We start from the raw sequence: 15465 nt of genomic DNA on the forward strand, positions 1-15465 counted from the left end.
ATATGACCTGGTACTTTACAAGAGGCGTTATTTCAAAACTGCTGTACCCATTGATGTTATATGATTACTCAAATGCTTCATAGAGAAAACAAAGTCACCTCTGTCATAGGATTACAGGTGAGAAATTTCAGGCAGACTATTTATAATGCCATTAGATGGGTGTCAACTTCTTGCCTTTAAAAGCTGCCTTTTATACCCTTAACTAGGGAGAAATCACTGTGCTGATAATATCTGTCTGCCTTGGCATCAGACTTTCAAGGACTGCTGTACCATATAATTCCTCATTTTAGTCTTTAGGAAATATGACAGTGTGACAGTAGGTGGTTTATGGCCTCATAGAGAGGACAAAAATAGTTTATCAGTATTCCTTTCACAGATTTTACAGTTGTCAGCCTCCAAACATCGTGTATAAATGAGGGAAACTGTCCTTGGAAATCTTTTTGCTACCACTCCCAGAAAGAGAGTTGCCACACCAATGCTAGGGACGCTGAAAGGCTGTAATATTATTTACATGTATTTTCCAAAGCGGTAGTGTGCTGATTCTACTCTTTCTTAGTCACAGACCTCTCTCCAATCACCACCAAAAACGTCCCTTTAAGTGCAATATATCACGGCTATTGAGCAGCCGAACGAAGGATGCTATTCTGTCAGCCCTTCCTGGATTTAACTACCAGGAAGAATTGCAAAAATCCAACTTCTCTATGTTGATTTCAGTGTGAGGCTACCTGTAATTTCAGCCCTGGACTGAGAACATCACTCTATTACATGATGTCTTACCGTCATCCTTGTCAGGTACGATGGTAATTCGAGTGCTGGGGAATTCTGTGCCGATTCTGCCACCCATTGGCATGCTCAGCAAGACATCGAAGGTCTCAGCCTCTTCGTACAGGGAATCATCTATGATGACTACCCGACAGGTTTTTTCTCGTTCATCTTTGTCAAACCGGAGAATGCTGTTGTGATCCTCAGGCCTGGATATGTAGTCAGAGTAAGAAAGTACAGAGGTTGGGGCAGTGCCAGATGCTGTTCCTGTGACATAAAAGGAAAAGAGTCACTGTACAAACCACAGTTACAGCCATCCCCCCTCAGAGGCTAAATTTTATTTTCATGATCTTTAAATTTTTATTTATTTATTTTTAGGTGATAAGATGGGCTGAAACATCTGACCAGGACTCACTTCTGAGGTCCCTGGGCAAACTAATTCTTGTATATCATGCAATGCAAGCACACAGCTCCTTAAATTCTTATGCAGTTTTCCAGTCAGAAGGAATATTGTAGTCTATCACAAGAGACAGAGATTGACAAAGGAAGCCCTCTAAGGATTACAAATTAACTCATTTGCTATCTTTTGTAAGTTGAAGATATCAGTGGACCACAAATTAACTAGAAACAAATAGATTTTTATCAAACCAAATTATTTTTAATTCAGATCACCTCACCAAAAATGTTGCTTCATCTTTCCAGATGAAAAAGAAACAATAAAAGCACAGGTGTGGAGACCCCATGCCCTGTGTGGATATAATCACAGCCACTGACATACGGAAGAATGCTTACAATCAAGTGATATTACTTTATGCCAATTTTTTCAAGATACAAACAAATAAAGGATATCCTGGGCAATCATTGCAGTGCTTTCAGTTCTGATCACTTTCAGCTATATGGGGCTGCATATAAAAATCTTGCATAAAGAACACAGATCCTCTTCACCTCCTAACAAATAGTAGAAATTTGGAACATGATAGCTTTTTTTTGTTGCATTCAATAATACTCTAAAAGACAGATTACAAATATGAATACATTTTCAATTGAGACCGTAGATATTTAGATGAAAAAGCAATGAATAGAGTTATAAACAATTTTATTATGCAATATATGGAACAATTGTTTCTGATTTTCTGTCTCTCATTCATTTTTGCTTTTTTTTCCCCCTGCAGTAGATTTTGTCTACCTTGTTGTGTGTAGCAGATAACCATCAATTCCTGGCTCACATCTCCACTTCTTCTGACTGGAATAAATAATTCACCAACATCTTCTTCAATAGTATAGGTGGACTGAGGAATAAACACCGTTGATTCTGCAAAGAGCACATATTTGCTTATGTAGCTTTACGGCCTCATAAAGTCACCTGTAATGTAACTAGGAATAGTTCAGAATATTCTGAAGTGCAACAAATAATTCATATTTATCAGTTTTGTGTGACCATGGCCCATGGGTTCAAGTCTGGATGCAGCTGAAAAGGATAGCAATCAGAACAGTAAACTTTTCTCTTTCTTTTATTAAAAACAAAACAAAACAATCCCCCCAAACCAGCCTCGTTATTCATCTACATTTAACAAATAGTTTTATTTGTTCTTGACACAGCTTGTGCTATACTTGCTCTCTTGCTCTAGTGAACCTTACCCCTACTGAGCTTCTCAGTTTGATATGAAGACCTAACTGATAGAACTAGTCTGTTCCAAGATCCACATTTTTTGGTACCAATCAGCCTGGACTTTCCTGTACCATCCTCTCCCACACAAATTATCACGGCAGAGTATATCAAGTCATGCTCCAGCCACCTGTGCAGATACATCATTTACAAATACATTGAACTAAAAATATTTTATACCTAAAATGAAAACAAAACAAAGCAAAAATTCCCAACCCTAGAGATAATATATCATAGGAAAAATGCAGATAATTCATCAAAGCATGTTACCTTAGTTACATATTGATGAACCACTTAAAGTCACAAGAGGACAAACAGCTACCCAATGCCTAAGTGTGCTGTCAGAAATATTCTAGGGAAGGATAAGCTTTACTATCCACTGTTACTCATAGCATTTTCCCTCCAGTTTATCTTTTAGTATATGCATATATTGGCAGTACAGTCTGCAAAGGTTCTTACCATCTCCCGGGTCTATAATTTCCACCATGGATACATCAGGAAATTCTAGAACTGCCATGACAGGCTCAGAAAGAACAATTTGAAAGGTCTCAGACTGCTCATGTTCACCATCACTCAAAATCCGTACTCGCCACGTAGCTAAGGTTTGGCCAGGATTAAACTGCACCTGCTTCTGGGCTTTTCCTCTGAAGTCTTTATCTTTCTTGGCAGTACCATCTTTGGTGCTAATACCTGCCAAAATCAGAAATTCCGGTCATTAAAAACATCACTTGAAAATTTTCTCTCATTATGTCTTCTTTAAAAAAAGTTGTTTTAGAAAAATACACTTCACAACTTAAGAGTGTTCAAGCCAATTCTGTTACTCATGATTTTGGTGTCACTTGTAGGGGTGAAAGCACATGAATTAACATTATGAATGACAGTTTGGACAGAATTATCCAAAGGAAAACTAATTACTAAAAACCCTGTATATTCTCAGAGGTCACAGTTAAATTTGGATTTCTCCATAATTCAATTATGGAAGCCCAAATTGGCCAACACATTTCTCCCCCACCCTTTAATATTCTGGGTTCTGTTCCATTCTGCATCATGTAAATGATATGCTGGCTGAAAACTTCAGAGCAATTTCGTTCTTTTAGAAAAAAACAACACACCTGGAAAGTTCAGCCCTCAAAGGGAAAGCTAAGAAAAACACAAAGACACAAAGCGGTAAAACATACTGAATAAGGATGAAATATCTAAAAACTGAACCGCTGTGGTCCTTCCCACTACAATAATCATTTTTAAAAATTATCATCCCCTTATTTCAATGTTAGCATAATAAAAATCATTAAACTCATGTCAAGTTAAAACTGCAAAGCCAAGGGATAAAACCCCATACAGCTCATCCCACTGAGACAGCACAGATCCTACAGCCTCACACTCTCACTGCTCTAAAATGGGTTTTCATTGGCATTTTCCTCCCAGTTTAAGGCTGTCTGACAGTCCCCTGTGGAAATTAGTCCTTCAGAAGTATCTCCAAATCATGCATTTGGACTTTGTCTGAACCCCACAGTACCACTCAAATCTTAAACATCTTTCCCAGGTTTTCAGAAAAAAACCCTTAAAACTTCTCTCTCCTCTGCCCATTTCTTCCTGTATTGTTTAATTTATTAAAGCAAATAACTTTTCCCCACAAACCTCACCTTTCTTCTTTTCTGTTTGTGCCTCCTCCTATGTCATAGCCAATATTTTTTATAATTACACAAACCCTTCAGCACCCTTGTCTACTGTACATAGACCAGAAATGCCAGTAAATTCTTTTATGTTCATTCCAACCCTCTTATTCAATTTTGAAGGATTAGGATAGTCAGAGGCAAGTTATTCAAACTGCTTTCACTGGATATTGAGTCAGCTCAATTTAAAAACTAAACTTGAATCCATAGGTAGAAAATGTAAATGCTCTATTTGAAAGGTCAGAAGTCAAATCAGTATTTGTTAATCAGTACACGTAATTAATTTAAACCACGCCTCCTTAACTTTGTATTTCATTTGATTCTTTTATGTTCTTTAAAAGAAACACTATCAGTTAATTCACTGTTCAAAACAAGAATCTTTTAAGTTACATCATTTAGCATCTATATCCCTTAAATCTCATGCCAAAATAATGTCCTAACTACATCTCAATACCTGCCACTCAGATTCTTATTCAGAGAGAAGCTTAAACAGAAAACTAATTTCTAAGCATGTGCTCCATGCCAACTAAATGCTAAGTACCTCTTAAAACCAGCTTTAAATTGAGTGCCTTTTCTAAGCAGTGTAAGCTCACCATTGCTTTTGACATGAAACTGTACAAGGACAATGCTCCCTGGTCCAAATGCATCACTAGGAAGTGAATGGGAACAGATCCAGAAGCTAGAGACAGGTGTGAGGTTGCAGAATACGTGTGATAACACAATCTTTTTTCACCTTTTCGCTCCCCAGACACTGCAAACAGCTTTCAACACCTCCTGTATCAGCCTCAGTTGACTGCCAACAATGACTGAAGAAAATGAACCTAATGCTCACAAGCTGCCAATCAGACCAGCTCACAATAGCCTTCCTGGAAAATGACGTATGTTTATTTTTGTCTTTCCAATTGCTACAACTGTACTTTCTCATGACAAGAAAAATAAAATCTGGACAGGAAATGTATTCCTTGAAATAAATACAATAGTGGTATCAATCAATCAAAGAAAGAATGACTGGGTCTTGGGTTGTCAAGTTAAAAATTAACTGCAAAAGACAAAAAAAAGTTAAAATTTCATAATATAACTAAAGAAATCATGTACTTAAAAAAGATACTTGCTTTAATAAATAAACATACTCCTTTAAATCTAGCTTGCTTATTAGGTCCCTTCTAACTCAGGATATTCTATGACTCTGAACACCAGTAAAAGCATATAGCTGTATTGATCTATTTTATCAACTACCTGGCCAGTGATTTATATATTTATATTGATAAGACTAAAATTGAACTTACTTATAAAAGAGGTTTCTCCCAGGTAACCTCTCCGTTTCAGAACAACATCAAGATATTTGGAGTCTTCATTTACTAAATAATATTCCTTTTCTAAGGAGATCCATGCCCAGTTTAGGCGAAAATGTTGATTCTTCAGCTTATTGCCTCCTGCAAAATAAAATTACAAAGGTATATTTATTACTTTTTGGGTTTTGTTAAATGCCACTTTTTCTTTGGAGGTTGATGTAACTGCATCCCTGGTAAGGTATATATCTTTGCTGGAGATTAAAATGCAAAGCTTTTAAAGATTTTAAACTACAATTCAGTTAAGTAAAGAACTCAAGCATTATAGATTTGTTACATAAAGGAATAAATTTTATCTTAGATGTATAAAACTAAATTAATCCCAGGGTATGCTCATTTTCTTCCTTTTCAAGGTATAAATCACAAAAAAGAATCAATATATATTTGGGATGCCTTTTCTAGAAATTACAAAAATTGTGGATGAACCAGGTTTCTGTAGAATCCTATTGGTATTTCCAAATAACACACAGTATAGGACATCACAGGGAACTTCCTCAATATGATCAGATTGCCAGAAACACTATCCTGAGAGACCAGAGAAGATGCCTACCATCTTTTAGACTGCATTTACCTATGTAGCCTGCTTCTGAAATTCAGTATTTTTTTTTACTAAACCTAACAATTTTGGCTCTTGTTGGTTTAGAATTTATGCATCAGCATTGTGTGATTTTAGGAACAACTTTCACATCTTACCAGGAGATGGTTTCAACAAGATTAAGTATCCCTGAGAGATGCCACAGTTTAGAACTATACTGATGCCCACCTAAGCTTATATGCTTGTAACTGTTGGGTTAAGTATGATTGCCTGTGCCACCTACAGAGTTTTAGAGAGATACAAATGCTTATTGGAATTCTCCTAAACTATTTTGCAATGACATACCTTCACACTAGGACAAATGCCCCCAACTGACTAAGCTGCAAGATGTGTTTTGAGTCAATTTTCAATAGACCAAAAGATGTCCTCTCAGTTTTACACAGGCAGAACTGCAGCAACATGCTCCTGCTGAAGAAATCAGGTCCCAGGGTTCCTTCCCAAGATCTCTACTGTAGCAGTACCACATTTTCCCTGCAGTCTCACTAAACGTGGGTTGTTTCTGTGCAAATAGTACACTCAGCTAGGGAAACGGAATGGTTAACATGGACCAAGTCATTATCTCTGCACCTCTGGCTGGCAGTTGTCGATGTCAATAGTGTTCTCCTTAAGTTGAAGACTGTATTTCCTCTTACAGTAACTGGAAGAATCTTCACAGTCCTCAAACAAAAAATGGCTGTGTATTTATCAGTGTAAGGAGGCTCCCTTTTCTGAAGCCAAAGCAATGCGGGAGTACGGGAAGAATCCCACAAAGTTTTGGAGGGGATGATATGGAAGCCATTTAACTCCAGCTGCAAAACACTAAGGACCAGCCTAAAATCTGAGCAGTTCTCAGTCTAATTGCTTGCCCCCAGCAGAAATGAAGCTGTGTGTCTAGAATTAATGGGATTTGTACAACTGTAAAACAGCAGGAAGTGTTTATTGAAATGAGAGAAATTACAGACTTTTTCTTGGTCCAAAAAAGCAATCCAGAAACAAATGCAAACAGATGTGACTTTAAGGTCCAGTAAAAAAATGCAGCTTTTCTTTTCAGTTGCAGAGTTAATAGCTGAAAAGACTATTTCCCTGACCATAAACCAAATATTTGTACAACAGACTGAGTATCTCAAAGTAGATTAACACATTTCTCATAAAATATATCATAGCTTCACTTTCTCACGTACAGTTTACCTCCATCTGTTCACTGGTTTTCACATTGAAAAGGGATTTCTTGTCAGCATAAGGATTCTGGATGCCACAGATAAAAGGGCATGACAGATCAAGTTCTCGATATCATTCAGTGGATGTGCTTGCTATTACTCAGCAGAACTCTCCGTTTTCCATAGCAAGAATTAAATAACCTGTTCAGCTCACTGAGGAGAGATGCTCACTTAGCAACTGTCTTCTAGGAATATTGGCTCCCGTGAGAGATTGTAGCCTGATTTCCTTCCCACAAGGTGTTGCTACAGAACAAGGTTTACTCAGGTAATGACTGTCTGAAATGTGGAAGGAATTCCCTTCAGAAATTAGCACTTCTGTACACAAGCCAGTGAATAAAGTAATTAATCTGAACAGCAGCGAAACATATCTCAGTATTCAGATCACTCATGGCTTAACTGCTGGAGGAAGAATCAAATGGAAGTTGGATTTCTCCTGAGAGTTTCTTCCATTCTATTCTATTCTATGACTTGAAAAATAGGCAGCTCTTTTGCATGCTTCTGCTCTACTTCAAAGATAAGCCTTTCTATATCTTTATTGACCTGTCTCCTAGAAAAAAACAACCATACATGTACAATCTGACATAAAGGCAATGGTGCTGTGTACACAGGAGGAGTGAAATAGTTACTGGAGTATCATGATGCATTTATTGTCCTGCTTTTCTCTGCTTTTTTGATCTCTGTTGTTACCGACAAGGGGAAGGCTAGAAACACACATACCAAAAACTGTAATGAGCACCACAAGAAAAACAGCAACTGCAGAGTTAGCTAAACAAACCAGCACTTGCATTAGCTTAGTCACGTGTTATGTCTTCCCATTATGTTTTGGGGACATGGAATCATAAAATCATTCTGCCTCTAAAATACATATTGTTCACCTTTTAGAATATGCAGTACTAAACTCATCAGTTCTATAATTTTAAGAAATTAATAAAGATATTTTTGATCTTGTTTTCTTCACTGTGGTTTCTTTGTTCATAAGAAATGTTTTCTAAATTACACCAGCCATTTCACAGTCCATTGTCCACAAGAAAAGACCAAATGATGATGTTATTACTACTGTTATTATTGTTACTGTCATTATTACAGACCTCTGACAAAATGGAGCAGGAAGCATATGACACATCTTATCTAATTTCAGGTATTTATTTTGGGGCTACAAATCCTAAGCTGTCTTTGTAGCCATAACTGGGAAAGAGGCATTTTGAAAGGCATCTATTTTTTCATCGAAATTAGATATGCCTTAAAATATATAGAAATACACACATTTTTGCTTAGCAGCTGTTAAGATGCCTGTTGTTACCTGGTAGGTTATATGAATTTTTTATTATAGTCATCTAATGCAGTGTAAGATGAATTCCACCATGCCTGAACTAGATGAAACTGGACCTTTCCTACAACACAGTGTAGCCAATCACCACACCAACATAAGGTCTGCAAAGAATGTTACAGGTATAACTTTCAGAAATTATAAAATACCATCAATAATATTTCACATGCCATCTTGGTTTTGTCCCTTATTAAATTACTTATCTGTCTTACCATAGTATTTCTATAGGCAAATGAATTTTGTATTGCTCACCAGCACTTCCCTTGGGCTTAGTCAAACATTTAGCTGCTAGGCAAATAATTAAGGTTCTGTACCTCAATGACAGTTTTGCTTTTGTTCCTCTCCCAGACAAGTGCTTGTAATACAAATACATCTGGAGCTTGGAGGGGGAAGCCATTACTGGAGTGCTTTTAAAACTAAATAAAAGGATGGAGGGCCATGTTACAAGAAGGTAAACCCAGAGTAACTTTGCTTATATATCGATGAGACGTGGTTGGCGAGACATTGCTATAGTGATGCCTGAAAACCTGTTTCTTGAATTTTGCCAAAGATCAGAGTGCAGCAGTGGTACATCAGAAGACACAGGACATGGTGCAGTGTGACATTCACAAGAAATGAGATGGCAGGAGTTGTGAGATATTGTCAGAAACTTTGTAAGGAGCTAAAACTAAGGATCTAGAATAAGGTGGGTCACAAAGTCACTTCATGACTGACTGAGGCTGTTGAGGACAGTATCCTCTGAAAAGATTTGCCTGAATATGAAAAGTCAAAGGTGGATGTCATCTAGAATTGGTCTTCATAGGAGTCCTGTCAGCAAATTGGTCACTTGTCAGAAAGCGGTGATATATTATTATTTTTTTGCATAGAAATCCATAGATTTCAAATCATGGAAACTCCAGTTCCAGTTATTCAACATGAATAAAAGAGGAGGGGAGTGGATTTGGTCAGTAAACTGGTTATAGGAAAAAAAAATATTAAAAGGAATATTCCCATTTAAACATTCATCTTTCCAACCATGCTGCTCAGATACCTTTAAAATGATATAAAAAACCCATGAGAAATATAGATTAGACTGTCAGAACTTTATATCATGACACAAAGACCTTAGAGAAAGAAAGAACCAGTTACAGTTCTATCCACAGATCACTGAGCTATGTGAAGATGGTATACCTCTGTCACTAAATTGTGTCTCTTGACCACCGGTGACCTGGAGGGCTTTCCATAAGTAATGTCTGATTGTAGCTTTGCTGTTTCTAGTGGCTATTTCAGAACTCTAATTCATAAACAAGACCATACAACCGCACCACAGTGTTCACTTATCGACACAATAGAAACTGATGTATCTTGATACAGATATTGGCTTCCTTACAAGGTATAATCAGTCAGAGGTGGATCAGTTAAAGAGTGCCTAGCCTGTATAACCACAGCCACACAGACTCACTATGACCACAAGATAAAAGTCTGTACAAACACAGCTGTCTGGTGCTTGTAGAGCTTTATGGTGCAACATATCTACTCTCTTTAGTTATTAGGTAATGTTGTTTAATGGAGAAAAAAAATCTGTAAGTTCTGCCAGGGCAAAGAACATTCATCAATCACCAGAAAGACAGAGGAGAAGAAAAAAAAAGGTAAATAAAGACAGAAGAGTTCCTTTAAAAAGGTCTTTTCTTGTTTCTTTTCTTATCTGGCTTCCTAAACAGACCACAAAAGGAGGTTAATAAGGAGAACCAGATCAGTTGCAAAATATTAACAACTACACCTGTCGCTCAGGAATCACTGTATGGCATAATTAGAGCCACAGTAAGACATCTTAGCAAATCCTGTATTTTCTTCATATTCTTTCAGCTCTTTCCAGGTTCTGCTACTGCTTGCTGGAGCTGCAGTCTTTATTCTTTGATTCAAAATATTCAGCCCTATTGGGTGCCTCATTCAGACAGGCATTACTATATGCACCTTCCTATGGATTTCCTTGTTGCAGCAGGTACACAAAGCATTTAAAAAAGGAAACCCATCCCTGAACTTGAGTTCAACCTGCAGAGAAAACAAAGACACAGACCAAGGAAAGAAAAGGAATCATCCATCTTTAGACATATGTTCCATTTCTTCATCATCTGATTAGCCTGCTACTGCTCCAAGCCAACTAGGTTAATATACCAGGATAAAATTACCTCAACAGTTTTGTTAGAAGTAAAATCTGATGTGAAATGCAGAAATCTTCATTCCAAACTTCACAATTCTTCATTTAGCCATGGAGGTCCCTACCTCCACTCTAAGCACTTCAAAGTGTTTTGATCCCTGCACTATTTGCTAATTATTAGTCATAATCTGTATGAACATGTGGAGTTTTTTGCCAGACTAGAGAAGGAACATATCATAGGTGACTCTACTAGTCAGAATAAATACAGAGAAGAAACTATATATTCAGCTCAAGGCACATAGTTTCAACAACTCTGATTTGCTATACTATGTCATAGTCCTAGTACCTTCTAGCTTCAGGTTAAAAAAGCAAAGGCCTCAAGTAAATCTTTTCTACCAACCTACTAGAAAGAACTCAACTATAAAGTAGATAATAAATGCTCTATATTCCATGCACTGGGGCAGCACATCGTATGTTGCTCCCTCTGCTACAAAAGGTCATCAAAAAAGGAGTATCTTGTAAAACTGCTCTAATTTCATATAGAAAAAATATTTACAGAAGTGAAACATATAAGTAAACCCAGAATGTAAAATATGCCATTAGAATGTTTTGAATTGACTTTAACAACGCATAAACTAACCTAATAATTTTATCCAATTAAAAACCCATGAAAGTGCAAGTCTTTTTCAAATGTACTATAATGGATTACAATCACTAAAATAACTTCCTGAACTCTGCACCTTCTGCACTCTCTCTGCCACTGTAACTCAATATATTTGCAGAACAACCCAAACCTACCCCCTAAACTAGCCCCTAGTGATTAGGGACTAAAACAATGCTTTCTCTGACTTCTCAAGAGAAAACACACACTTCCCAGCATTATGGATTTGGCTTGCCTGGAGTGTAATTGCTGGTATCCAATGAACTGCAGACAGTTTCTGTCTTTCAATAGTGTCTGTAATTCTTTTTTGTTTCTGTTTTATGTCTACCCCCAAGAAACAGCTTGGAATGGCCGCATTTGCCAGTGCTCAAACTAAGCAAATGCTTTAAGTCACGTAGCAGAAAAATATATCTGAATACTGTATGGCTGCTTTGTTATGAAAAGAGAAGGGGAAGTGAGAGAAGAGACATGAATGCAAAGGCCAGCTAGTGCATATTAAATTTTGATCCTAGTAAAATTCAAGTAAGTGTAACTCAGAATGTCTCCAAGCACAGTCTGGACATACACACTGCATTACTTTAAGGAAGTCTATGCCCTGTTCTTCTGTAGGAGATTAACCAGATTATGAGATGAATAAGATTTTCATTTACAGAAACTGTGGAACCAAGTATGAGCTGACTTTTCATAGAACCACAGACTGCTTTGGGTTGGAAGGGACCTCAAAGGTCATCTAATTCCAACCCTTTGCCATGGGCAGGGACACCCTCCACTAGACCAGGTTGAACAAAGCCCCATCCAACCTGGCCTTGAACAATGCTAGGGAGGGGGCAGCCACAGCTTGTCTGGGCAGCCTGTGCCAGGGTCTCATCACCCCCACAGGAAATAATTTTTTCCTTACACCTAATCTAAATCTACCCTCTTTCTATTTAAAGCCAATTACCCCTTGTCCAGTCACTACACGCCCTTGCAAACAGTCCCTCTTCAGCTTTCTCGTAGGCCCCTTCAGGTACTGTCCGTCTGTAATAAGGTCTTCTTGGAGCCTTCTCTTCTCCAGGCTAGACAAGCCCAACTCTCAGGTTAGCCTGTCTTGACAGGAGAGATGCTCCAGCTCTCTGAACATCTTCTTGTTCCTGGACTCGATCCAACATCTCCACGTCCTTCTTAAGCGGGGGACCCATAGTGGGACACAGTAGTCCAGATAGGGTCTCAGAAGAGCAGAGGGGCAGAATCACCTCCCTCAACCTGCTGGTCACACCAATGCATTTCATAGGTTTAATTTAATTTCAATCTAAATCAGATCAGTACAAATCAGTTCACTGAGAGCCAGGACTCTTTCACTCTACTGGCTGCACCAAGAGGCTGCGAGCATTCAAAGAAAAGAGCAGAACAGGTAAGAAGAAACTGAGTTTGAATTACCAAAAATAGCTGCTGGAGCACTGTGTGTCTTTGAAAGCCTTTACAGTTATTAAGTGGTTAGATTTGCAACTGATTTCAAGAGAATCCAAAAGACTCATTTGCTGTTCTGGAATTCTGTGCTGTAAGCAAGGTACTACTAGCTCTGCAAGAGCTGAATGCTTCTCACTTCTACAGTTCAATATTATGAAATTATAACACCAAGTAAAAAAAAAAAAAAAAAAAGAAAAATTATGAAAGTGAGCATGTTTAAGGATCAGGACACATTACAAAAAATAATGTGAAGTGATGCTGAATGCACCTAATTTTGGCCAGAATTTGAGGTCAAGCGGACACTACCAGGCTGGTGTTTGGAAGGCAGACCTCTAAGAAAGTCCTATGGAACAAGCAGATGCAAAAGTTGGTGTTACATTGAATTTATGAGATGACAGGTAACAAAGGAGAAGAAAGACTTTAGTTTGCTCCACACTGGTTCTGAGGTGATGAATGGGGGCGGGGGGAAGGAAAAAAAGTGTGCCACTTGTCTCTTGGTTGGTAGTGCCTTATTTGGTAGGCACTTACTAGGGATTATGTCCCACTAGACTCTCTAGAAAGGGAAGGTAGAAGAAGGTAAGGCTGTCTGTAGACTGCTGTATTAGCAGCACTTCATTCTTCTTGTAGAGATAAGTCCTCATTTTGAGATGATGGTTTATGTTCCTGCATATTGGATAAATAATGACCGCTGCTTCTTGGCAGAGAAAAATTCAGAGCAGCCAATTCAATAGTTCCAGTGGTAAATCACTACTGGCAAAACACAGCCTGCTTTTGCTCAGGTCCCAGTGCAGAGGAAGATAACGAACTGTCTCCTGTTCCACAAAAGTTGAGGACAAAAGACCTGCCACATTCATATAATTTTTATCACGTAAAAGACTATGTTTAATTTAAGCTATCTGTCTAGGCATAATTCATGGAAAGAACTGTATCTTCAGGAACTGCAGGTACATCTGACATGAACAGCTGGATTACCAGGTGGAAAGATTGGCCCACTCCATGGAATATATTGGAAGACTGTTCAACCCACAGGTCTAGATGGCTACGAAGGGTCCATTGATGTGATTTTCATGCGTTCAGAAAGGAGAGCCCTGAGCTGTAAATATGGTAAACTTGTAAATTTAAACATTCTAAAAGTAATCCTTGAAATATTTCAAAACAATAAAAAAGTCTATTTGGGATAGAGGAATTATTCTCTTATTCTAAAGTTATTTCCGTGTTGTCATTAAGCTAATTAGCACTTGTGTAGCTACAAACTAACTTTGCATTAAAAAAAAATAAAAAATTACCTTGTGAGCAGTAACAGAGAAAACCCAAACATACCACTCAAGTTGTCATGCCTATCATTAAACAATGCCCACATTACCTAAAGCAGAATACCTTTTTTCCTAAGGATCCACACCCTGTTCCTCCCTCTGAAGGAAAAAAAACACCACCTGGATTAGTAAGGCTTCATGCATGCATGGCCTGCAGCAGTAAGTAAATTTATTAGATCTCTGGCAACACATTCTTAAAATAAACTTAATAGTCTTCAGGTCTCTGCTTACTAATTTGTTTCGTGGCGCCAGACAACTTCTCCCAAAAAAAGAGGCTCCGGCTGAATTGAGGCAAGGTTCATTTCTTCATCTCACAGAATAACGGGTTTAGCTCTGTTTCCTCAGTTACTGTCTCATGTGGGACTTCCTTCTAGTTTATACCTTTAAAGCACTGCTACACACATATTAGCTTGTAGGAAAACCGCTGTCATTTAAAGTCTAATCAGACTAAGCATTAAATCTGAGGGTCGTGAGTTATCCCCAGTTTTAGTCTGGAAACTAATGACTAATAACAGAAAAGTGTCATGAGACCTCACCAATGCAAGACCTTCCAGCAGAATAGGAACCAGGAAAAATATACTCACAATCAAAATATTATCTCTCTTAATATTGTAGTATTTTAAGAAATTCCTTTATTCTGGGAAAAAAAAAAATGCATCAATATCCCTTTAATTTAGAGCCCGTTACTGCAATCTCCCTCATATGTGCCTAATATTTCAGTGCTTGCAATATTATTTCCATGCTTAAAACCAGAGCCCATGAGCGGGTGCCATATATAACTGAGGTCTCTACTTTTTCATAATGGGCATTTGTGTCAAATTAGCAACTTTCTTTTGAAGAAGTGGTTGAACTTTTTAACTCTAACTGATGAGTGTTGCCTTTGCAGAGAATTCCCCTCCATTTTGGTTGACAATCCAGACCCATAAATCCCAAATTTTACAGCCTTAAGAGGAAAATGTATGCAAAAGGGATTGAAGAGGCTGATGATATTTGCAAAACCTACTCCAATCAAAATGGAACAGCTTTTCCATGTTACCAACTGGATTTCTTGCTGTAACTGACTGAGCTGCTATAGAAAAACTATTCTTTTAATTTCATGTCAGAGTGATTGAACTGTTTTTCTTTATTAAGAATTCACTTCCACAGACTTGAATTTTGGTTCTTTTTCTGTTCTGGCAATGCAACAAATAAAATGTCCAACTGACTAGAAGAGAACAAATGTCAGGCTGGTTCATTTAACTTGTACTTTTAATTAATTTCAGAGTGATTGCACCAGGTAATCTCAAATAGTTTTAATATTATTTGACCAGAGAAACTCCTTTGTGGCACTTTTAATCCTT

At 37.7% G+C, this 15465-nt stretch overlaps 1 protein-coding gene across 1 annotated transcript in view; it reads right to left on the bottom strand.

Moving 5' to 3' along the window:
• Nucleotides 1-15465, bottom strand: part of FREM2 (FRAS1 related extracellular matrix 2) — a gene marked incomplete at its 5' end in the record, with an annotated part of 127672 nt that overhangs the window by 50278 nt on the left and 61929 nt on the right. The window contains 4 exons of the mRNA XM_084279278.1: nucleotides 778-1029; nucleotides 1949-2074; nucleotides 2888-3118; nucleotides 5388-5534. Coding sequence (XP_084135404.1) covers nucleotides 778-1029; nucleotides 1949-2074; nucleotides 2888-3118; nucleotides 5388-5534 — 756 coding nt within the window. The remainder of the gene's footprint in view (nucleotides 1-777; nucleotides 1030-1948; nucleotides 2075-2887; nucleotides 3119-5387; nucleotides 5535-15465) is intronic.

The sequence above is a fragment of the Gallinula chloropus genome (assembly GCF_964237585.1).
Source record: "Gallinula chloropus genome assembly, chromosome: 1".
In the NCBI taxonomy this organism is placed as follows: domain Eukaryota; kingdom Metazoa; phylum Chordata; class Aves; order Gruiformes; family Rallidae; genus Gallinula; species Gallinula chloropus.